The 26,558-nt window shown below is 29.4% G+C and overlaps 1 protein-coding gene across 1 annotated transcript in view; it reads left to right on the top strand.

Annotated features, from left to right (window-relative positions):
• Positions 1-2,239: 2,239 nt before the first annotated feature.
• LOC114327201 (O-acyltransferase like protein) overlaps positions 2,240-26,558 on the top strand; it is a 308,829-nt gene continuing 284,510 nt past the window's right edge. The window contains exon 1 of the mRNA XM_028275735.2: positions 2,240-2,729. Coding sequence (XP_028131536.1) covers positions 2,498-2,729 — 232 coding nt within the window. The 5' untranslated portion in view covers positions 2,240-2,497. The remainder of the gene's footprint in view (positions 2,730-26,558) is intronic.

Genomic DNA, 26,558 nt, shown 5'->3' with positions numbered 1-26,558 from the left:
AGATGGCACCTAGAGTCTCTTTTGTTGAACGAGCGAGCCAGATCCCACCGCTCATAAATGGGAACAATGCTAGATACAATCAGAATTACAAGCGAAGTGCAAGTGTCCTCCGTAAAAAGTATGTAGTTATTTTGAGTTGTACCTGTTTAGTTGAAATTTGAACCAGTATTATTTTGAGTTGTCACCTTTTAAATGGTTAGTGCTAATTACAAGGATACAACAATTTGAGTTAAACCTGTATCGCTGGCAAGGTAAGTACATATTTTATTTTTATTTTTAGTTGGTACCCTACTCTTGAAACATTTTCGATATTGTAGTTGTGTCTGTTTTGCTGAGTCATATTTGATACTTAATTTTTTTCTGTAAAATCTTATCAAAATTAAACTTATTTCGTTATTGACGATTCGAGTTTGTAGGTCGTAGTACAGTTTAACGTTGATCTTACCATTAACAATATTGGTTCCTCTTTTACTGCCAATTTTTCAAGTTGGATCCGTTTAGATGGTTTCTGACAAATTTATCTTTACAACATAGCCAAAAAGATTAAAAAGGTTTTTTGTGGGCTTTCTAAATTGATTTGTAGCACATGACTCTGTAAGTTAGTAAAATAAACATTGTATATTTCAGGAAAACAATGAATCTCCGGCGATTGTTAGTAAGTATGGTAGAAGAACAGTATAAATAAAATATTACTCCTAAAACTTCTAGTCAACATGCAACCGTGAAAGATAACTTGAAGATGTCATCAAGTGATAAAGTTCCATCCAAAGAAACTCATGCTGTTTTGACACCGGTTAATACATCTATCCCTAGCACATCTTAACAGCAGCCCCGGACTATTATATTTCACTTCTTTGGAGCGATGAAAGTGATATTGACAACTAAGATAAAGATCCTAATTTGCAATTGTTAAACAAAAATGCTCACCCAGCTAAGGTCGTACCTTCATCATCATCGGTAACTTGATCCAGCAGCAGCAGCTCCAGTGTATCGGATACCGAAGATGATAGTGACAAAGTTGCCCCAGAAGGTGTTATGGTTCCTGAAACTGCTACTGATATTGAGATAGATAAACTCCTGTCAAAATCTAAAACACTAATTCTAGCAACAATGGTTGGACCACCCTGTGGAGACAAATGTCGCCTAAAATGCAAAGATAAAGTGGACAAGATGTCAAGACAACAGGACTTTGATGAATAATGGACACTCGGTGATCTTGGAAAGCAAAAAGAATTCTTAGTACGCCACTCGCAACAAATAAAGTCTAAATATGGGTACTTAAGTACACACAACTTTAGAGCTCTCAACAATCCCTTTTACTTCGAGATTAATGCATCCAAAATACAAATATGCAAAGCATTTTTCAAATAAACTCTTGATTTGGGCAATAAAGCGATAAAAAAATCATATTCGAAGAAAACAGAATTAGGTATTATTCAAGCCGATTTAAGAAGAAAACAATAATCATCATCCAACCAAAAAGTCACTTCGTTCTAACTAAATGAACAATGCCTCTTCAAAAGAGAGGCAACTACAAACTGAATTCACCAACACAGGCTTAACTTAAGTTAGTATATCAAATATAAATATATTAATAAGCAAAAGGGAAATAATTCAAAAATGTCGATTTTTAGCCTTAAACGTGTATTAAACTTTAAAGTACTTTACCATAATATTCTGGTGTATAAATAAAGCAAAACCATAAAAACAAAACACTCCCGAAGTGCACATGGACACCGAAAAGAGTTTTTCGTGTTTTTTGAAAAAAGTGCTTTTTGATTTAACTCTCTTTAGATCTAGGTGTGCGATATGATTATCTCTCGACAGTTGAAAGAAGACTATGAGGACTAAAATAAAAATACGAATCCGTTACCTTTTGGTGCCTGAAGTATTACTAGAAACGAGAGTTTTCAAAATATGTGGCTGACTAGTTCCATGGGCATACCGCAGAATTTTTAAAAATCATGTGTTTTACGTTACTATATAGTAAGGCTGGGCGCTAATGGGTTAAATATTAGTAGATTTCGTTACAGATAATATAATATACAATAATTTACAACACCAAAACTCCTTAAAATGTAGATAATATATGGTGCATAAAATTTTACATATTAGGTCATTGTCAATCAATATTAAAAATTTTAAAAGTTGTTCCTACCCACTCCACATTTTTGCAAAATAATTTTTGTCTTCTAGTCTAACGGTTTTGCTACCAGACAGTACATAATATGCATCGATAGACGAGCGTCAACAAAAATTTCCAAGTTATCATAGTCTTGCAAAATCATAAGTACGCGTTTAAAAGCAGAGGTAGTACCGATTAGTAGTACCCCGTAATAACTAGAGTGGGAAGTACCACTGCTGTACTATCGCACTATACCTTCATTCATAATATGTTACACGAGATTCGACTCGACGGTATGCTTTTACCATGATATTGCCTAATCGCTAAATTAGTACTATTTTTTTTTTCGAGAAATAAAAACGAAAAATTAAAATGAAGGTACTCTTTGGAACGGTGTTAACGCTGTGCTTTCTACTAACGAACAATTTGGAAAATGATGTTGACCGTTTTCCGGACATTTTTTTAAATATTTCCAATGTAACTGTGGCGCGGAAAAATGTGCAAAAAAATATTGATTATACTGTTACTAATGTAAGTGTGGGAAAAACCAATGAGGAAAAGGGGAGACTTTGTGTGAAAAACTTGACCAAATGCATGGAAAAAGGTTAGTGGAATTTAAGGTTTTTTTGAGTAAAATTATTTCAGTTATTCATTATTATGTTTTCCATTATATACAACATTTTCCATTGAGGCTTCGTAAAAATTCATGGTAATATTGGAATATTTTTTCAGATGTATAAAACTGGATTTCCAGATTTTATTACATCACAAAACTTTATCTAGTTTTTTAGCGCATTTTTAGCAAATTTTTAGTTCTTCCAAATAATTAAGGAACATTTTTTAGCTCTACGAATCCCCTTTTTAGTCCAGAGAGATAAGATTTTTCTCGTGACACATCCCCCTCCAGACCGAAACTAAATTTTTTGAGAAATATGGAAATCTGTATTTAACCTATAATACAGTGTGTCCACGATTGGGGTGCCCAAGAGGAAAAACTTTTTTATTTTTAATTTTAGCGAAAAATTTCATTCTTGATAAAAAGGTTTTCTTGTTCTAAAACCCCATAAAACGAAATAAAATTCAAGTTTTACAAATCGTGCTTAATTTTGTAGTCAATTTTATGTAAATCCCTATAAATTTTTGCACTAAGTTCAAAATCCTAACAATAATATAGTGTTGCCAAGCCACAATGTAGCTTAGTAACTGTCAACTCCGATAAATAATTTGCTAATTGTCATTTTTTTTTCGACAATATTAAGCGTTCAAAAAACAATTTATCTTGTGATTAATTTTATTGTTAAGATCATTGGATTAATAAATATTTAATTATTAAATAATTTGATGTTTTGAGGAGAACGACAAAGCCTGGTTTCATAATCCAAAGAAGTGAAAAGGTTGTTCTCCAAAGTCATTATTGTTACAATTTCGAACTTAGTGCAAATGTTTATAGGGATTTACATAAAATCGGCCACAAAATTAACCATGATTTAAAAAACTTGAATTTTACTTCGTTTTATGGGGTTTTAGAACAAGAAAAACTTTTTATCAAGAATGACATTTTTCGCTAAAATTGAAAATAAAAAAGGTTTTTCCTCTTGGGCACCCCAACCGTGGACACACTGTATTATGTTTCCTGCAGCCGGTTTTGATGATATTCATAGTTATAAACAAATGAAGATCAAAAAACGGTAAATTTTCGCTTTTTTCTTATATTACTAAAAAGTAAAGCATTCTAAACAAATTTGACAATAAGAAATTCATAAATCATATAAAAAAACTTCAATACGGCGTTCGCTGAATATCTCTATCCTTATTTGTTGCTTAGAAAATTGCAAAATAAATCATAAATTTTGAGATTTTATAAATGTTTATAATTTGGTAAAAAATAAGTTAGCCTTCTCATTACACGGAATGCTGAGACTTCTTGTGCTTAAATTATATTTTAAATTTCAAAGCAATTGGTCAAATAGTTTAAAAGTTATTTAATTTGTTTATCCCAAATTAATTTTTTTTTGCAACACTATAAGTCAGAAAATTATGTGGTTACAGTAATACTTCGGACAATTTATGAAAGAAAAACATTTATAATATAAACTTGATTAAATGAAAATGACAAAAATAATTTTAAACAGTGTAAAATTATTTTGCAAAAACGTATCGGTTTTTTGCTTACTTATAAACAATTAGAATAACTTTTTAACCATTACCCGTAGAAAAATTATTTTTTCATATTCAGAAAGACTAAATTTTTATACACCTTTAGAAGGAAAAACAATTGTCCTAGGACAATTAGAGACGAAGTTCGCCCACCTTTTTTAACCCGCGAGTAGTCGCGCGGTGAGATAGAATCTCAATTTTTATCCTTTTTCGCGATAACTCGAAAGTGTAGTAATGCGTAGGAATTTTTTTTTCTTCTTCTTCTTTTTTTGGAATTTATGGCTTTGGGGAGAACCAATTAGCTTTAACCCGCGAGTAGTCGCACCGTTAGATAGAATCTCACATTTCATCCTTTTTCGCAATACAGTAAAACCTGTCAGTAACGGCCACTAAAAATGAAAGAACTATTGGCCGATATGGAAAGGTGGCTGCTATTGCCACTTTTTGTAGTCTACATATAATTGGTTTGGGAAATTTTTAAACTGGCCGTTAGGACGGGTGGCCGATGTTGGCAGGTGACCGTTAACACAGGTTTTACTGTACAGTAAAATTTGTCAGTAACGGCCACTAAAAATGAAAGAACTATTGGCCGATATAGAAAGGTGGCTGCTATTGCCAGTTTTTGTAGTCTACATATAATTGGTTGGGAAATTTTTAAACTGGCCGTTAGGACAGGTGGCCGATGTAGGCAGGTGGCCGTTAACACAGGTTTTTTAATAAAATTGTTAGAAATATATATTTTCAGTATAAAAAGTAGATAAAAATAGTACAAAATAAAAATTTGTTTTAAATTCGTATTTTGAGATAGAATCTCACACGCGACTATCGACGTTACAGAAGTGAGCGCGACTACTCCCGGGTTAATTCAAAAGTTCTTTCAAAATAGTTTTGCAATATTTAGAATTATTTTTTGTATTTTTTTTTTTTTAATTAAATTAATATCTAGTATAAATCTTCTTCTTTCATAAACTATCAAATGTATCACTGTAACTTCATCATTTTCTGACTTATAGTGTTGCAAAAAAAAAATTAATTTGGGAAAAACAAATTCAATAACTTTTAAGCTATTTGACCAATTGCTTTGAAATTTAGTGTATAATTTAAGCACCAGAAGTCTCAGCATTTCGTGTAATAAGAAGATCGTAAGTTAATTTTTTTATATAAGTTATGAATATTTATAAAAACTCAAAATTTATGATTTATTTTGCAATTTTCTAAGCAACCAATAAGGATAGACATATTCCGATTTTATACGATTTATGAGTTTCTTACTCTCAAATTTGTTTAAAATGCTTAACTTTTTGTTAATAGACGAAAAAAGCGAAAATTTGCCGTTTTTTTATCTTCATGTGTTTATAACTATGTATATCATCAAAATCGGCTGCAGGAAACATAATATAGGTTATTAATATAGATGTCCATACTACTCAAAAAACTTGATTTCAGCCTGGAGGGGGTTGTATCATCAACAGGATATTTTTTCCCTTACTTCTCTGAACTATTTGCAACCAATCGAAATTTAAATGTTGAGCTCCATACTTTAGTCAAAATTATTGTACCTTACTACCGCATTACTCGTTCATTGTGCATTATAACGATGTATCTTTAACACATTCGCGGACACGCTGTCATTTTATACACGTAATCTTATGGAGTAAATGACTTCATATGCAGTCATGACCGCGAATGTGTTAAACTAGTATTTTCGCCCACTGTAAAATATTGTAAAACTTAAGAATTCTAAAAAACCCCACTGATTTGGATAAAATTTTGCAAGAAATCTTATCTGTACCTTCCTCTACAAATATTAGATGATCAAAATGTGGACTTTTTATTTTTAAGGCGTAAACACTACACTTTTTAGCTAAAATTAAAAACTGCAAGTTTAATAATTATCTAGTAATGTTTAGGAATGTTAATCAAGATTTGTTTATCATATAGGAACATTAATTATTTTGCAACCCTTAAAAACTACCCTTGAAGACAAAATTTGCAACGAAAATTATCTATTAGTGTAATTTTTACAGTTAATGGAAATGAAGTTAATCCGATATTCCGATACTGAAGTTTATCAAGAAAAGCTTTTTCGAAGCTTCATACTTTTTATTGGTCTACTTATGGTAGATTAAATTTATTTATTTTCTCTATGTCAGTGCGTGAAGTGTTTAAAGTGTGCGTGAAGTAACAATGTATTTTAAATGGGACTTACTTTTTCGCACTGTTTTTGACTACCTTTCATATAATCAAATATCCTTAACTTTCGCGTTGTCATGGTGATGACATAATGAGCAATAAATTACGACAAAAGTTTTGACAGTTTTGTGGTTTGAAAGAAGTTAGAATTTTTAAATGTCAAAGTTGTAAAAATTGTAAAATAGAAATAAATTCCAGTGACGAAGAGTTACAGTTTTTTATTTGTTCATCATAGATAAAATATTGTATGAAACTGTGCGTGAAGTACTTTTTGCGAACTTACGCGATAAAATATAACACTCGCTCTGTTGTCGCTCGTGCTCTAAACATCGCGTGCTTTCGCAAAAACCATACTTCACGAACTGTTTCATAAATAACTATTTTGTGACTTAATGCATTTTTTATTCAACACTTACAAATTACCCATTATAGAGTATTCAATATTGTATAAAAAATATTTCCTTTAATTTCAAATTAAACAATGTTGTAATATAAGTACAATAATTTAAAATTTCCTCATTATTGTTAATATTATTTCTCAAATAATTCATTGTTTCAACCTTAAGAATCTTTACAAACTTTAAAAATTACTGTAGAAAAAAATTTAAATTTATTTATTTAAAAAAATTTCAAAATTTGTATTTAAAAAAAATGTATAACTTGTCTATTTTTATTAAAACCAATTAAGTATCTATAAAGGTAAAAGTAAAAGTGTTATAATATATCACACCCCCGCTAAAATTGTTCAGTGTCTTCTTCTTCTTCATTCTTGTATGTAGGCTTTAAAGCCTGTTTCTTCTTCAATATTAGCCTCCTAAATTTTTCAAATTATCGCACCATCTTTTTCTTGGTCTGCCAATACTTCTTCGTTTATTTAGTGACTTATCTCGTGCTATTCGTACAATCCTATCCTCTGCCATTCTACTAATGTGTTCGTTCGACTCCTGTTTCCGTTTTGTCACCCATCCATTAATGACTTCTACATTGCATAATCTTCTTAAGTTTTCGCTTCTCTTCCTATCTAACAGACTTTTCCCTGATATTCGTCGAAGGATTTTCACCTCTGTTGTTTCTAGTAGTGATCTCGTTTTAGATGTGTCAGGTCTTGTCTCCGCCGTGTACGTCAAAATACTTCTAATTGCTGCTTTATAGATTCTTGCTTTTGTGACTTATCTTAGGTGTTTGTTCTTCCAGATTGTGTCATTAAGAGATCCCGCCGCTTTACTTGCTTTTAAACTTTGTTGTCGTACTTCCTCTTCAACATCTCCGTAACTGGTTATATCTATTCCCAAGCATCTAAACCTTGCGTCCTGCTTTATTATTTTCCCATTAATTTCGATTTTACATCGTAGTGGGTGTTTAGATGTTGTCATAAATTTGTTTTTTTTTTCTGTTGATATTATCATATTGTATTTCTTGGCTGTTGTATTGAAGATGTTTGTTAATCTTTGGAGATCCTCTTCTGTCTCAGCGATTAATGCGGCGTCGGCTTCGTCTGCATAACATAATATTTGGATTTATTTGTTCCCCATTCTGTAACCATTACCTTTACGTACTGCTTCTATTATTTCGTCCATTATTATATTAAAGAGAAGTGGGCATAACGAGTCACTTTGTCTGACTCCGCTGTGTACTGGTATAAACTGTGTTATTTTTCCATTTATATTTGCCTCTATTCGATTATGGAAGTAGATGTTTTCGATGGTTTGTATAATATTGATTGGTATGTTTCTTCTATACAGTAAGTGTTAGACGTCTCCGACTTGGATGCGATCGAAAGCCTTCGTCAGGTCTATAAAACATAGATATGCTGGTTTATTGTACTCGATGGTCTTCTCTTTGATTTGTCTCAGTAGAAATACGGCGTCTACGCAGGATCTTCCGGATCTGAATCCTTGTTTTTCATCTGATAAAGTTGTTAGTTTATTGATTTTGTTGGTTAGAACTTTTGTGGTTGGCTTAAGTGCGGTGTTCAGTAGATTTATACCACTATAATTGTTGGGTCTTCTTTGTCTCCTTTCGTTCTGTCACCGTTTACTGTTTGTGAGTATTTTGCTGCTTCGAAATACTTGGAATAGAAGAAAAAATTAGAGAAAAAAAGTAAATGGTTCTCTTACTATAACTTCTTTAATTATAAGGAGATTTGACTTATCCGAAGCTTATTTGATAGAAAATTGTAAAGGATACAATATTTAAGAATTTGAAAAATTTGATTTAAGCTTTGTTGAAATCTTTGATTTTTAAAGGATGCGATTTAAAGGTTTCAAAAAACGAACTTATCACATTTTATGCAAACTTGAAACGTCAACATCTCAATTAGTTTTTGTTGTATAAAAAATTAAAAAAAAGACATTTTAAAAAAATACTATATTTTCATATTGCTGCATATTTTCCATATCTATTTTAGTTTGAGAGTGCCTAATTAAAAAAAAAAACGGAAAAATTTTATTAAATTTCAAAAGGTAATTTAATAATTAATATAAATGTTTGGTCAGATCTACGTATTTTAAACTAATACTTAAAATTGTAGGACATGTTTTCAATACATAAATAAAGCTCTATTAATCTGTAATAATTAGAGTGGGAAATACCACTGCTGGTATATCGCACTATACCTTCATTCAGATTTAATATGTAGGTATTTAGGATTAATTATTTATATGGGAAATAAGCCACAATTAAAATGAAAAAAATAATTTTATTAACGTTTCGACGCCCAAATCGGGTGCCGTTGTCAAAATACAAAATATCAAAAGGTTTAAACTATGCTGTTACTCATCCATCTATTCCAAAATTAGACATAATCAGCTCAGTGGAGAAAATATCCCAGTGTCTAGCAACTCATGAAAAAGAACAATATAGGGTACTATGTAAACTTGAATTGGAAAAGTCTAATCAAATTAAACAGAACATCAGCAAACAGGAAATGAAAGCTTTAAAAACTTTAGGTATTTAGGTACACGAGATTCGAATCGAGGGTATGTTTTTTTCATGATATTGCCTAATCTCTAAAATCATTTTTTTTTTCGACCAATTAACTCAAAAATTTAATTTGAAGGTACTTTTTGGAACCGTGTTTCTGCTGTGCTTTTTAGGAACAATTTAAAAAAACGATGTTGACCGTTTTCCGGACATTTACTTAAATTTTTCCAATGTAACTGTGGCGAGGAAAAGTGTGCAAAAAATATTAATTATATTGTTACGAATGTAAGTGTGTGACAGACAAATAAGGAAAAGGGGAGAATTTGTGAAAAACTTGACCAAATTTATGGAAAAAGGTTAGTGGATTTTAAACTCAGGTATTTTGCTGTTTTCTTATTAGGAGCAATGTTGTTGTTTAAGAATATTTCATTCATGGAGATTCTGACCAATAGAAATGAAAATTAAGGTGATTATTTTTTAACGATTTTAACTTTCAATCGTATAGTAAGATATTTGATCACGTGTTTAATTCTGTCCAATCAGATTAAAATTATACTGAGAATTATCTACTGTAGAAAATTACCGATAGAATTTTTTTAAGTAGATTGTTTCTGTTTAATGGCAACCAATTTCCTAGTTTTGACAACTGTCACATTCAAGAAAATATCCATAATGTACGTATTAAAAAATTATCTTACTAATAACGAGCGATCAAGAATTATTGGGATCAAAGTTAGCCGTGCAAAAAATTACGTATGTCTTGATTTAATTTGAATTTATATCATTGGTTTATCAATTAATTTTGATTAACATTATAAAACATAAAAAATCAGTCAAAACCTTTAACACAGAACTTTAATCAAAAATAAAAAGAATTAACAAAATTATAAGTAACAATAATAAATAAAATCAAACAAGATGTTGTATAATGTCCACCATCAACATCTCTACATAACCTAACTTTTTTTGTTAAGTTGACGTACACTGCAAAGTTGACATAAACTGGAAAGTATGATCTGAATTAAGAATAGACATGAACTGTATAGCTATTTCTGTCGTTCAGAGCCACCTATGGTGACAATAATTTTGGATGACACGTTATCACACGACAGTAAGAATAAATAAGAAAATAATGCTTCATTTTTACTCAAATTTGTTGTCGTTGGGCAATAAATTTTCGAAAAACTGTCGCATTATTGTCAATTTATTCTCACTCTCTTGTGATATTATACCCGATTATTTCATTCATAGGAGATTCTGACCAATAGAAAGCTACAGAAATCTAAATTAAATCGATAATTTTTGATAATTTCCCGTCGTCAAGTATATTACGTCAGATGCCCTTCGCTGCTATGAAAAACTACATTCAGTGACATTAATGACAATTAATGTTTTAAAAATTATAAAAGTGATGACTTTCAACCGTGAAATATTTATAACAACTGTGTGTTTAATTGTACTAATTTGTACTTACATAAATAAATTACAATAAAATTTTGGTTTTGAACAGTTTTATTCATGAAATAATCGCAAAAAATTGCACTCGATCTCTAAAATTAATATATAATTTTTGCCCTCGTGACACTTTGACATAATTTCACTCGGGAAAAATTCAATAATTTTAGAGCTCTTGTGCAATTACTACTGATAATTAAAAGATTATCGATTTTCTTCTTAGTGAAGTTAACATGAACAACTGATTTTTGTTCAGTAAAATACGGTTTTTAAAGACACCTTGAAAAAAAAAATGGATTTGATTTGGATCATGGCAAACAAAAAATTCAAAAAGATTTTATTAGGTTATATGTTTATCGAGATAACTCTGTCGAATTTTTTTTGTTATAACGATTTTTGACTTTTTGGTATCACTCAGAAATCAAAACGAAATTTTTTGCACAAAAAAGGGCGAAAATCAACATATTTATTATTGTTAAATAAAAAATAAGCATAAAACAAAAAATATCTCGACAGCGTTACTTCAAGGAATATCGAAGTAAAATGTTTACAAAACTCCAGGTGGGTGGGTCAAGTAGTTTTTGAGTTACAATGTCTACAGCCTTTGAAAAAAGCAGTGTTGAGGAAAAAGCGTTTAAAGTATTGTCAACTTTTATTTTCAATTTCTTTTTGAAGTTATACTTCTTTAGGCGCGATTGAGAGTAAAATTTTTCATAAATCTGCGCGCATTTGCACACAGACAGTATGACGTTCAGTTGCTAATTTTTCAAATTATGTATCAGCGCAAATACGCCATTAAAATAATATATTAGTGTTTTTTAGTAAATGTATTATTTATTATAATTTTGTGTCTTTGTATTTTTCTTCCTTGGGCGTAAAATAATAAAACATCTATTTTTATATTTCACTTGTCACCGTGATGTGTAATTCTGTATATCTGAAACGTCAGTAACATGCGCCTTGATGGCCTGGTTGGTAGAGCATTGGACCCGAGATCGAGAAACCGCGAGATTGCGGGTTCAAATCCCGGAAGATTCATATTTTTTCTTTTTTTTTTTTAATATTTGGCATTGTTAAGTTTTGGTTAATTTTTGGTAATTATTGTTAATTTTTTGTATTATAACTGTTAATTATATTTATTTCGTTGAAATTATATAATAGAAGTATAACTTCTTACGTGCGTACAAAGTACACACACATTCTTTTTTTTTGTCTGTCAAATCGTAAAATGATGCACACCGAAATATCTTTTTGAATCGCAGAGTAATTTACAAAAGAAAATGAGAATAGCTGTTCATATACTTCTGTTCATATAATAAATACTTCATAATATGCTTATTTAAATTAAAAATAAAATTATTCTCTCATAATTCCAAAAAAAAAATTCACAAAAATTTGCTAAAAATGTTGATTTCAACCCCTACGGCCCCCTTAAGGATAGCTATGACACGATTTTGATAGGAAACCCATGCTGGTCGTGTTTGTCTATGTATGAAATTTAAGAAGAAAATGTTTCATCCGGCAAGTAGATGGGTACATTTCGACCTCCTATTCGGATTTCATACTATGTTTTGCCCCTAGATTATTTTGATGTGTTTATAATAGTAGGGGAGCCCAGATGGGGATTTTTGCAGTTACTAGAGCACGTCAGATTATCACATGGGGAGAAACTTTGTGCCCTGTAAATGTACCTTTGCCATATATTAGCTCTTTATACAGGGGAGTTCGTTAAGGGGGTTCCGAAAAAAAAATATCTATCCTTAAAAAAATTCAAAATCGTCAGATTAAGATATGGTACGTAAAGTACATGGAAAAGAGTGTATATTTAAAAAATCTGACGATTTGAGCGGGGCGTAAGGAAATGGGTGAGTCGTGAGTCACAAAGTTTCACAAAAAAAAAGCGAATATTTTGCGGACTGAATGTCAGATCGAAAAACTAAAAAATACGTTTTCAATATTTTTCAAAATTCTATCGAATAAAACCAAACACGGCCCCTCATAGAGAGGGGGGGGGGTAAATTTAAATTTAAAATACGATATCTGCGATATTTCGCGAAATGAACATCAGATCGAAAAATTGCAAAATACACGTATTCCAGATTTTTGAAAAATCTATCGAATGGCATCTAACACGACGCCCCACCGAAGTCGGGTGGGGGTTACTTTAAAATATTAAATAGGAGCTCCCAATTTTTATAGCCGATTTGGATTCTTTACGTAAATATAAGCAACTTTTATTCGAGATATTTTTTCGAATTATGGATAGATGGTGCTCTAATCGGAAAAAACGATTGCTGGAAATGAAAAATTAAATTAAAGGAGGAATTAAATTAAAATTAAAAAATCCAAAGTCCCCACTAATATGGAAAACTTTACTTAACTTTTTTTGGTTTTAGGACCTACTCTTCACAACCCAATAGGTCCTCAAAACGCTCGACTAACTGCAAATTTAGCATACTTTCCTACCCTGCTACCTGCAGTGACTTTTACCCCAGTTAATAGGTAAAAAAACATGAAAAAATGTTAAGCAGGGTTTTGAAGGTGCTAAACGGTAGAGGAGTGATAACTGATGATAATTCCGTGAAGATGTACAGCTAATTTTTCTTCTTCTTTTTTTTAAACAGTTACAAAGAATGAAAAACTCAGTTTTTTGACGATAAAACGTTTTTTGTTCATTTTAGAGAAAAATGTTTCAAAGAAATATTGTAGACCTTAAAAAGTTCTTTAATTTGGTGGGACACATATTAAAATATATAAACAATTGACCGAGATAATTGCAAAAAACCCTCATTTTTGCACTAATTTATAAATATTGATAACTTTACTTTTTGCATAATGATATATAATTTAACTACTTTAAATTATGCTATTTAATGGGCTATTTAAGTGTGCCAAATTTAAACCAGATCGACCAAATAGTTTATAAGTTATTCAATTTGTTTATCCAAGAGAGCAATTGTTTATACAACTGTTCTTGCCCTAACAGTGACTCTAGAGATATTTAGCAAATCGCAATCAGTTATTCGAGACTCTATTTTTAAGATTTATTAAAGAAATTTAACATTTTATTAAAATTGTTATTAAAAAAACCGTTTGAAAAAGGCCCTACTTTTTAGGTTATAATCAATTAGAATAACTTTGACAGTTTTTATGTCACACGTTTGCATGTAGGCTCACTGAAAATCTGATGAAATAATACATATTAAAATAGAAAAAATAATTGTATATGACTAATATGAATCAAGTTATTATTTTTTTAATAAATCAATTTTGCCTTGTTTATAAACATTAAGAGCTGAAAATTGAACATATTGTATTTATGGGAATCTATATTTTATGATCCAGTGTATAGATTGCATAGGCAGTGAAATAATAAAAAAACTTATTATTATAACGGTATCGTTAACTGACGGTACTCGCGAAACACCACCAACGAAAGTGAAGGTGGGAACTGTTCGAGCTTCACTTCCTTTTTTCGAAAAAAAAACTGCAATAAATTATCACCTTCCATAGCTCGCGCAACCTTCTTTTTTTAACTGGGTTAGCTCAAAAAAATAATAAAAACTGTGCAAATTTCAACTTCCGGGAAAATGGGAAAATCCCGTGAAAATCAATTGATTCAATTATACTATAAAAGTTATTGAATCTTACAAGTATTTCGTAAAAATTCTTTAAATTTTATTAAACAAAGTATATTTTTTATATAAGTATAAAATAATTATAAATTAGTACAATACAATATTTATTTATTTTAATTGCAATAATAAAAAGTATATAAAAGTCCTTAATAGTTTTTAAAAAATTAATTTTTGTTTTATTATGATTTAATTGAAAGAAGCTATTAATATTTGTCTAGGTAGGCATGTAATAAGTATAAAAATAAAAAATAAAACATTGTTTATGAATTTTAATTTGATTATTCTAGTGAACAGCTACAACTTCTAAACTTCTCGGCAAGTTACAGTTAGTTCATCGTCTACAAAGTCTGACTCGACATCGTCAAGAACCACTGCAGCGCGATTGCAACATTTTTTCTCCTGTTCTTCCACTGCACACTCTGCACAGTGTGTACAAAGATCCGTACAGTTTATACCATATTTTTTACAGCCACATCTTGTACTTTTGCAACCCGTTAAACATTTACATGCTATTTGTTTTAATATCACTTAAGGAGTCAAACAATATAAGGTGTAAATGGGTTCAAAATCCATATCAGTCTTTTTCTATCCATATTGGGTATGGGTAGCATCCAGTTTTTTACCTAACCAGTGTTGTAATTGATGATAAACGCAAATTTTTTTCCCTGTATTTCGTACAAATTGTAAAAATCGTAACTCATTTAATTCCAATATGTTATTGTGTTTTTTTATATGTAACATCAATTGCAGCAGAATACAAAGCAACAATGATATATCCGTTTTTCATGATGTCCTCCTTGTTAGCATTCTCGTCATAAAAATATTTATCAGATCTAAAAAGCTGTATCACACCCAGTAAAACTATATAAGAAGAACCCAACGTATTTTCTTATATGAGATTGTTTAAACTTATTACAACTATAATAGATAGATAGATTGTCCTTTTTCGCTTTTTTTTTCTTTCAAAATATATGTAATTGTCCGGAACAGAGAGTTGCGTCAAAATGATGATTATATCGGTATCATTACAAATTATTACAACGATCTTGTCAGGTTCATATGTATGTTCGTAAAGAGATCTCTGCACTATTAATACGTCTGCATCTTCATCTGCTACTTTAGTTCGGTACCCAGATTTGTTGAGCTCTGCACATAAAAGTTGAATTAATTGTAAATTGTTTTAAATTGGGATTCCATTCTAAAAAATAAAACGAAGCTATTCTCACCTTCACATTCGTTGGCGGTGTTTCACGAATACCATCAGTTTAACGGGTCAGGAGTAGTCATGACGTTTTATTTTTTCACCGCATATGCAATATATGAAGTGGATCATAAAACATAGATTTTCTTAAACAACTCATTCAATTTTCAGCTCTTAATGTTTATAAACAATGGAAATATGATTTATTGAAAAAAAATTCTAACTTGATTTATATTGGTCACATAAAATTCTTTTTACAATTTTAAAGTATATTTTTTCACCAGCTTTTCAGTGAACCTACATACAAGCGTGTATCATAAAAACTGTCAAAGTTATTCCAATTGTTTATAACCTAAAAAGTAGGGTCTTTTTCAGACGGTTTTTTTAATAGCAATTTTGATAAAATCTTAAAACATTTTCAATACATCTTAAAATTAAAGTCTCAAATAACCGATTGGGATTTGTAAAATATCTCTAGAGTCACTGTTAGGGCAAGAACAGTTGTTTAAACAATTGCTCTCTGGGATAAACAAATTGAATAACTCATAAACTATTTGGTCAATCTGGTTGAAATTTAGCACACTGAAATAACCCTTTAATTGGCATATTCTAAAGTAGTTAAATTAAATATCGTTGTGCAAAAAATACAGTTATTAACATTTATAAATTAGTGCAAAAATAAGAGTTTTTTACAATTATCTCGGTCAATTCTTTATATATTTTAATACTTGTCCCACCAAGTTAAAGAACTTTTTAAGATCTACAATATTTATTTGAAACATTTTTCTCTAAAATGTACAAGAAACGATTTATAGTCAAAAAACTGAGTTTTTCATTTTTTGTAACTGTTTAGAAAAAAGAAGAAGAAATATTAGCTGTACGTCTTCACGGAATTATCATCATTTATCCCTCATCTATCGTTTAAAACCTTCAAAACCCTGCTTAACATTTTTACGTAAAATCGATGAATGTTTTCCCTATTAACTGGTGTATTTGGTATAACGTATTTTTATCCAATAAAATGTAAAATATAGCAAAAATAAGGCAATAAAATTTGTTTTACATTGTTAAAAGTTATTATTTCAGGAAGGCGAAATCGTTTAAATATTTTGTATTAAATTAGTATATAATAAAAAATATCATCTTGCATAATCCTTAAAAAGTAATTTATTAGACAGGTAATATTAACATGAGTTAACAAATTTTCTTGAAAATAAATTGTAGGTGCAAAGTAAACAAATAATGAATATATTGACCCACATCACTTTAATATAATTAATAAAATATTCAAAATAACGGTAACTTAGTCAAACCATAAGATGCAACCTTGACTCAGGGTTACCGAATTTAAGGATTTTTTTTTATAAGTGAATATATTAAAAAAAGATGATATATAAATTTTAGAAAAGATTAGTCGCTTAACCTTGTTTATTTGTTGGTAAATATAAGGACATTGCGAAGGTAAGGATCATCTGATGGATGATATTATTTAGTAATGATTGGCTATCTTAACATTAAATTTATAGATTATAATCGCATCAAAAAAACAACAAAATTATGGGCTGCATCAACACTATATAGACTAATTAATGTGACTTGTGAATTAAATACGAGAATTCCTATTTAGAAATAGATACTGTAGAGTTTTTCTAAAGTATTAATTTATCTATAGTCCATTTACTCACGGTTTTTGCTATAAATTTTAAAGAACTGCTTAGATTAACATGACTCATAATTGACGTGAAAGGCATACAAATAGCTGTGCACATAGCTAACATCTTAAAGAAAAAAAGTGATATTGTACCAATGATTGCTTTTGCCTTGGGGGTGAGTTTCACCCCTTCTCAGAGATAAAAAATAATCGTTCACAATAAGTCCGAAATATCAATCTGAATAAGTCTAAGCAACTTTTGTTCTACTTAAAAAGAGTTTTTTTATTGTTAATACTTTTCGAGTTATATGTGAGTGAATATTTTCATTTGTCAACCAAAAAAACACGTTTTTAGACGGTTTTCGCAAATACTTCCAAATCGAATATGTTAACGTGAAATAAGCAAGTAATCAAACATTTTGGGGGAAAACTCATTACAACCTTCTTAAAGTGTTTAAAAAAGCTTTTTTTTGGTAGAAATTTTAGCATCAGAATTAAGCAAGTTACGCTCAAAATAACGTTGGTCCATTTTTTTTTCGTAAAAAAAATCGTGAAAATCTCCCCTGAATTAGCTTTTCAAATGAAACTAATCGTTACCGCTTCACAAGTTACTTTAGTTATGTATTGTTCATATGATTCATCGATTTAAAGTGTTTACTTTTTAAACAATTTGGTTTTAAACTAAAAAATTTTTAATTTGGAAAAAAAATCCACCTAACTTAAAAATTATTAGTGATAAGTACCGAAAATTTCAAAGAATAAAAAAATGTAGGTTTTGCTTTTCTGAATATTTCGGATTTTCTATTTTTCTGTTAGACAAAAATCGGTTAAGATATGGCTGTTCAAAATTTTCATACACTCGTGATTAGTGACTCGTTCAACCCGTTTCAACTACAGCTCTGTCGAAAGTAAGTACTTTGAATCAGTGAAAGTTAGATAGATCATATATTAAAAATACATAATTAAAGTAACTTGTGAATAGCTAATGATTAATTTCATTTGGGATGCTAATTATGTAGAGTTTCTTTTTACCAAAAAAAATGGCCAATTTTATTTTGAGCATAACATGTTTACTTTTGCCGCTAGACAATAAAAAAAACAAAAAAAAAGTTTTTTCTAAATACATCTTTTAACAAATTATTGTGATGAGTTTTTCCCGAAAAGTGCTTCTTTTATTTCTTTACACGGCAAACTATGTGTAATAAAATTCTCACTGGTATGGAAGCTGCAGAAGATGTAATCATTCGTTGAAAATAACATTGTCATTAGCAACATAGATATTCCTATTTCGTTCAGTTTTTGAATGTCCTTGGATAACCGTTGCTTGTATAATCGCTTAAATTATTAATTATTTAATTATTAGAATTATTTTTTTACGGACTATACAGAGTGTAACAAAAATACAGGTCATAAATTTAATCACATATTCTGGAACCAAAAATAATTCGATTGTATATAAAAGGAGTTACAGCCCTTTGAATTTATAAAATGATAATCGATTTTTTCCAATATATCGAAAACTATTAGAGATCTTTTATTGTAAATAGGCATATGGTATTCTTATGGTAGTAGTATCTTAAGAAAAAAATATAGTGAAATTTGGACACCCCATAAAATTTTTATGGGGGTTTAGTTCTTTAGACCCCCCAAACTTTTGTGTACGTTCCAATTTAATTATTATTGTAGTACCATTAGTTAAACACAATGTTTTAAAAACTTTTTTGCCTCTTCGTACTTTTTCGAAAAATCAGCTTTTATCGAGATATTTTGAATAATTGTCAAATCCACCACATATTTGTATATAGCTAAGTACGATTATGGAGACTTAGTAATAATATGAACATTTATTTATGATTAACATTTTTAGGTATATTTTGAACCATATTAAAAAAGAAACCACATCTCGATAAAAGGTGCCTTATCGAAAAAATACAAAGAGGCAAAAAAGTTTTAAAAACAATGTGTTTAACTAATGGTACCGCAGTAATAGTTTAATTGGAACGTACACAAACATTTGGGGTGTTTAAAAGAACAAAACCCCCATAAAATTTTTATGGTAACATATTAAAAAAGAAACCGTAACTCGATAAAAACTGCCTTATCGAAAAAATAATAAGGGACAAAAAAGTTTTAAAAATATTGAATTTAACTAATAGTATCACAATAATAATTTAATTGGAACGTACACAAAAGTTTGGGGGGGTTTAAGGGAACAAAACCCCTATACAATTTTTATAGGGTGCACAAATTTCACCATAATTCTTTTTTAAGATGTTCCTGCTATAAGAATGCCACATGTAAATTTTCAACTCTCTAATAGTTTTCGATATATTCAAAAAAATTGATTTTCATTTTATAACTTCAAAGAGCTGTAACTTTTTTTATGTGCATATTTGTACTAAAGTAAGTTAGGTTTATTCGAACTATTTTTGGTCCCATAATATGTGATTTAATTTATGACCTGTATTTTCGTTACACCCTGTATATTCAGTGATTACAATAATTTATATACTATACAATAAAAACTAATAATCGACAAACGAGAAAAAGTGATAAAGTGATTTTAATAATATACTGTTACTATGGAAAGCTTACATAAATTTTGGACATCTTAATCAACAAAATACTTGGATCACAGAATATACCCTGGTGTATTATGTGCGTGAATCTTCCATAAATAAAAACAATAAATAAATTTTTATTAATTTCACGTCTAAAATCAATTATTTATCTAATGCAGTATCAATATTATTTAATAAACAACTCAAAATATTCCTGAAGCCTTATAAATATTTAGTAGCCTTGCCAGCATATTATGTTCGACTGAGTGCAATGTATGACAAAGATAGCGAATGTTCGATTTGGAAAATATCACCACAGACATTCCTTTCTTTCGAATCCTGAAAACACTAATACATGTTTTTGAAAAATTTAAACGCAGAATGTGAGATTGCATTATTACCGAGGGCCGAAAGTTCCTTAGTAGTCCAGGGCGCATCTGTTTTGAGATGGACGTTGAGAGGTGACTCAAATCTTTTGGCAGAAATTGCTTGAAAATAAATCAAATAATAATATTTGAGTTATCCTCCCCCTCAAAAAGGTCCGGAACATTGTTTAAATAATAAAAATGTCAAAAAATGAAGGAAAAATTCTATTTTTTTTTTCGTTTTTTGATTATAACTTTAAAAGTATTCATTTTCGAGAAAAGTTTTACTCACATAAAAGTTGCGTAACTAAATTTCCTATAATACAGAATTAGTAAAAAATTTAAAAAATAGTCACCCTTGTTGCAAAATAGCCATAATTGCGAAAAAACCATACAAAAACAAGTATTCGCATTTAACGTTTTTCAACCATTTATGCTATACTTAGGACCTTAATATTTCACCCAGAAAAACCTTATGATACAGTAAAACAATACTGTAAATTTAATTAAGATCGATTCGATAGATTTTGCAAAATAAATTTTGCAATCCAGCTTTCGCAAAAAAAAAATCATTTTTTCAAAATGTTACAGGACTGAAAATAAAGCAGATAGCAAGTTGAATTTTTGTTTGCTTATAGAAGTGTACTGTGCCTTTCATTTTCAATTTGCAAAATTTAAATCAATTAATTACCACGGCGTCAGGAAATTTTTTAAATAAACATTAATTTTTGGTGCTACGCGCAGGACAGCGGTGTTCGTTTCACACAAGTTGATTTCCACCAAAATTTCTTCCAATCTTTATCTAATATATTATTTTCTTACTCTATATTTTGTTGTATTTTAACATTTTAATTCCACAAAAATCAAACTAATTTTATTATTGTTTGTGAAATATTGTTTAAACAATTGCATAATATGTTTAAAAATAATAAACTTTTATTCTCTAAGTTAAAATATATGAACAATAAAGTTTTTGCTAAAAAATGTGTTATTTCAAAGGATAGAGTATGTGTTTTTATTTTGCAATAAACAAATTTATTTATTTATATGGAAACGTAATAAAAATTAAAATGTATCAATCATTATCAAAGGTCATTGGAATGCCCAATAAGAGCAAACTATCCGCTGTCCTGCGCGTAGCACCAATAATTAATGTTTATTTTAAAAAATTCCTGACGCCGTGGTAGTTAATTGATTTTAATTTTCCAAAATTGCAAATGAAAGGTACAGTAATGTTCTATAAGCAAAAAAAATTTCAACGTGCTATCTGCTTTATTTTCAGTCCTGTAACATTTTGAAAAAATGAATTTTTTTTTGTGAAAGCTGGATTGCAACATTTATTTTGCAAAATCTATTGAACTGATCTTAATTAAATTTTTAGTATTGTTCTACTGTATCATAAAGTTTTTCTGAGTGAAATATGAAGGTCCTAAGTGTAGCATAAATGGTTGAAAAACGTAAAATGCAAATACTTGTTTTTGTATGTTTTTTTCGCTGTATGTTGCTATTTTGCAACAAGGGTGACTATTTTTGAAATTCTTAACTCATTCTATATTGTAGGAAATTTAATTACGCAACTTTTATGTCAGCAAAACTTTTCTCGAAAATGAACACTTTTAAAGTTATAATCAAAAAACGAAGGAAAAAATCGAATTTTTCCTTAATTTTTTGACATTTTGATTATTTAAACAATGTTCCAGATCTTTTTGAGAGGGAGGATAACTCAAATATTACTATTTGATTTATTTTCAAGCAATTTCTGCAAAAAAATTTGAGTCACCTCTCAACGTCCAAATGTACTAATATTTTTACAGATGCGCCCTGGTCTATAGAATAAACAAAAAGTTTCTTTTGAATGAGATATTTGAAATTAAAAATTACAATAAATTTTCTCTTCTTTTTACACCTGTAACTGATAAACCTGTAACTAATTAAAATAAACAATATAGAAGTATTCAGGGACCTTCGATCCTCAGTAATAATGTAATATTTCAATCTGCGTTTAAATTTTTCCAAAATACTTATAGGGGAGTGCATATAGATTTTCACTTCGGAAAAAATCAAACAAGATAGAACTTTTTGTAATTTCATTAAGAAATGTTTAATAAACAACATATCAAAAAGTTCTACTCGAGAAATTGGTGCTTCATTTTATATTAAACAAATGAACTAGGTACGAAAATAGATGTTTTTTAAGTAACTCCGAAGATATAAATTCTAGAAAAAAACTGACTTGACCACTGAAAAATTCAACAAACTTTACAAAAAAAAAACCTTATATGAAGAATTTTCTAAAATTAAATCTGTATCTTCTATATTTTTTTATTTATAACGCTGAAGTCACCCTTCTCACAAACATTGGCGCACTGTAAACTAACGTACGGCGAAGTGCACGGTTGAGTTATTTTAATGTAATTCTTTAACTAATTGATCAAATAAAATTTTACAAATTGATCATGAAAGAGGAATAATTTAGCTTTCTTATTGTTATAATAGAAAGACATAAAATTTATGGACATAAGTACGGTGTGGGCGGAAAGTGAGCCTTACATGAATTTTGTTTAAAAATGATTTAAAAATGTGTAACTCATACAATTTTTCTTATAAAACTCTCAATTTTGCACAACTTACCTTTCAATCATCTTACTAAATGATGTTTTGTTCAAAAAAATCTCAAAAATTTAATTCAAATGATACGACGTCTCAAAAATTGTAATTTTGAGAATTACCACCATTTTAAGACGGTATTACTCAAGTTTGAACAGTTCTATTACAGTTTTATAATTGCCTTTTTAAAGCTTAGGATGTAATCTTTAAAATGCACTGAATTATTTTACTTTAGAAATGAAATAAACTATTTCTTTTTGAGAAAATTAAAAAAGATAACAAAAATGTAATAAAAAAACCGAAAATTAACAGCTAAAAAAATGTTTATACAAAGTGATCAAAATAGTGATCAAACTTTATAAAAGTTCAGCAAAAAAAAAATTTAGCTCTTATACAGTACGTCTGCGTAACTTGGAACCTATTGATAATTTTTAATTATCAGTTTTACGAAAAAAGTTATTCTTTATAAAATATCTGCATCGTATATTATCTAAGATGCAATCATCAAATATCAAATCTAATTAATGTTATACGAGGTAAGTAAAAAAATATGAATTTCACTCAAGAGCTTTACATTTCACAATATCAAAAATTATTATTAAGAAAAATTGTTTGGAATTAAAAAATTTGTTTTAGTGTTCAATTATATCCTTCTAATTAAAATATTGTGAATAATAAGGGTACTTAACTCTTAAGAAAAATTCATATTTTTTACATACCTCGTATAAAATTTAAAAAATTTGATATCTGATGATTGTATCTTAGATTTTAGACCAGGGAGAGCATTTTATGAAGAATAATTTTTTTTCGTAAAAGTGATAATAAAATAGTAATCATAATTAAAATAAAATGATGATGAGTAGGTACCATACACATGGCCTACTTTGCCCAGCAAATTTCAGTTTTATTTAAATATTTCTTTTTTTAGCACATATAAATAAATACAAAAATTATTTTGAGAACCCTCGAAATATTAACCGAGAATGTTCTTATCATTTTTTATAAAAATCTGTAACACAGCCGAGAAAAAAATATAAATACAAGGTGGGCAAAGTTGCCCCGGAAAAGTTCAACATTGCCCACCTATTTTAAATTCACTGTAGGGCAAAATTAAAACGTAATAGGACTACTTTGCCCATGGCATACGTTTTAATTTGTCTACTATTCCCACGATATACGTTTTGAATTTAATTTTTTAATAAAAACTACAACAAAAAGCTCTATTTTCTGAGCTTTCTTTAATTTCGGAGAAACATTTATTAAAAAATTAGAAAAAAAATTATTACACATTTATAATAAAAATAGAAAAAAATATTACACTTTTATTAAAAAAAAATACGACAAACTATAACTGAAAAAAACTTAAATTTTCTTTAAAAGAAAAATATCCTCTTCTACTTTTGGAAGATTCCTTTAATATTTTTATAATGCCTTCAAAATTGACGTCCGATATGTTTAATATGTTTGGATAAAAAAACCATTTATATTTTTTCTTAAAAATTTTACGGTGCAGTATGTATTGTCGTCGTTTATTACTACTATAATTCCGATGAAATGTTTAACGGTTTTTTTTTGTAAGAAATTGGACCACCACAAAAGTACCAATTTTTAGATTATTTCCATCTACTTCGATGTTTTCATCAGACTCGATATTTTCAACCATTTCATCCTGCTCTTCTTCATGTAATTGATCTGCCTCCACACCAATATCATCGTCACTGTTAGTCATTCTCATTTCTTCTGCTAAATTTTCGTTGTCACTCGTCTCCTGATTCTGACCAATTTCTTCAAATTGAACTGATTTACCGGGTATTAAGCAACTTTTTCTTTCGTTTTTTAATGGTATTCCCTTTCTTTTTTTTTTGTTGTAAAAAAATTTAATAATGCATTATCATATCAATTTCAGAACTTACTCTTTTGGCAAATCTCTCATTTGGCATCTTTTTTAGCACTTCATGTGGGCCAAAGGGACAAATTCCAGTTGCACGAAATGAACTTTGAAGATTTTTTTGAAAATTTGGTTCAATCACGTCTATTAGTTTTGTTAGCAATTGAGGAAAGATGGTTTTTTCAACTGAATTTAAGTTAGGTTGACTAGTTTTTAAATCAGTAAGGATCTTTTTCCAGGCTCTTTTTAAAGGCCGGAAAAATCCAACATCAAGTGGTTGTGTAAGCCCTGTAGAATTAGGTGGCAAAAATACAAACCTTATATTTGCCCTTTGACAAGCCCTTATTATCAAAATATTCAAATGTGAGGACAAGTTGTCCCCAATCAAAACCTTTGTGCTGTTATCCCGTTTTGACCAAGGTAAAACAACTTTAAAAAACCATTCTTGGAAAGTTGATGCATCAAGGAGCACCATATTCTGCACTTGCAACATCCACTAAATGACGTTCTTCTATTTTAGTGAGTGTAAGGGGATGACCAATGGAGGAAACATGCGTTCGTTTAATTTTATTCAGAATAGTTCGGCGTGGCACTTTAAAACGTTCTTCTGCCTAACGGGAACTTAAACCTCCTCTCACTGCTTCCACAGCTCGTTCAAGCATGGTTTCAGAGTAGTTTACATACTGCCTTGCTCCCAATTTTTTTCTGCTTTTTCTTGGAATTTTGATTGGTCCTTGAACGAAAAAAAAAACAATTAGGTAAATACTGACATGCTGTTTTACGTAAAAATTAATACTTTGTGGCGTTAAACTCAAAAGCACACCTCCGTTTCCTTTTAAATGCCCCTAAAACATTTTATATAAAAAAATAAAAAATTAATGACAAATGACAGGACAACATTGCCCACTTGGATTTTATTTTATAAAGGAGAAACATGTAATCCCTGATAAACGTTTCATCTCAAATTCAGTTAAAACAATACTAAATAAGGCGTATAAACAAATATTTAGTTAATATTCCTACTGGTGTATACCCAGCAGTGCTTAGCTTTTACCCTAAAAAAACTACAAACACGTGTTCAAATTTCTTACCTTATTACAAGCATTACACTTCACTCACACAGGTTAGATTACACTGTTTGGATTTATGCAAGTTTCTTAGTGCGCGCGTAAACGTCTGTGGTACTTTGTTATGTTGCCAAGTATTTTTTTTTTACAAATATTATAACCCTTACAGTGGGCAAAGTTGAACCCACTGGGCAAAGTAGGCCATGTTTACGGTATCCGTAATTTGAGAAGAAATTGAAATTTTTTTTCGATTAGAATGATGTAATTGTATATTTAAACATAGTTTCTAATTTCAAACAACTTTTCATATTAGCATTTTTTGATATTCTGGAATATAAAGGTAATTTACTCTTTAACGAAATTCATATTTTTGACATAACTCGTATAAAATTGATAAAATTTGATATCTGATGGTTGAGTTTTAGATTTTTGACTATCCAGATCATTTTATTAGGAATAAATTTTTTTCGTAAAATGGATAATAAAAAAGTTTTCCATGTGGTTCCTAGCTACGCATACACACTGTATAAGAGCTTCTGTATAAGAATTACCAAATTAAAATGCCGTATTCGGATTCAGCATAATCAAAAACAAAATAGGAACATATTTGATCAAAGTAAAATAATGAATTTATCAATATTTTTAAAATGATTTATACAAAAATATTGTTATTGTTTAAACAATTAATAATTAATTAGCGGCCATATCTGCGAGTAGAACTTTTTACT

The sequence above is a fragment of the Diabrotica virgifera genome, chromosome 9 (assembly GCF_917563875.1).
Source record: "Diabrotica virgifera virgifera chromosome 9, PGI_DIABVI_V3a".
Taxonomy (NCBI): domain Eukaryota; kingdom Metazoa; phylum Arthropoda; class Insecta; order Coleoptera; family Chrysomelidae; genus Diabrotica; species Diabrotica virgifera.
Note: the sequence above shows the minus strand (reverse complement) of the source record. Positions and strands in the feature narration are given on the sequence as shown.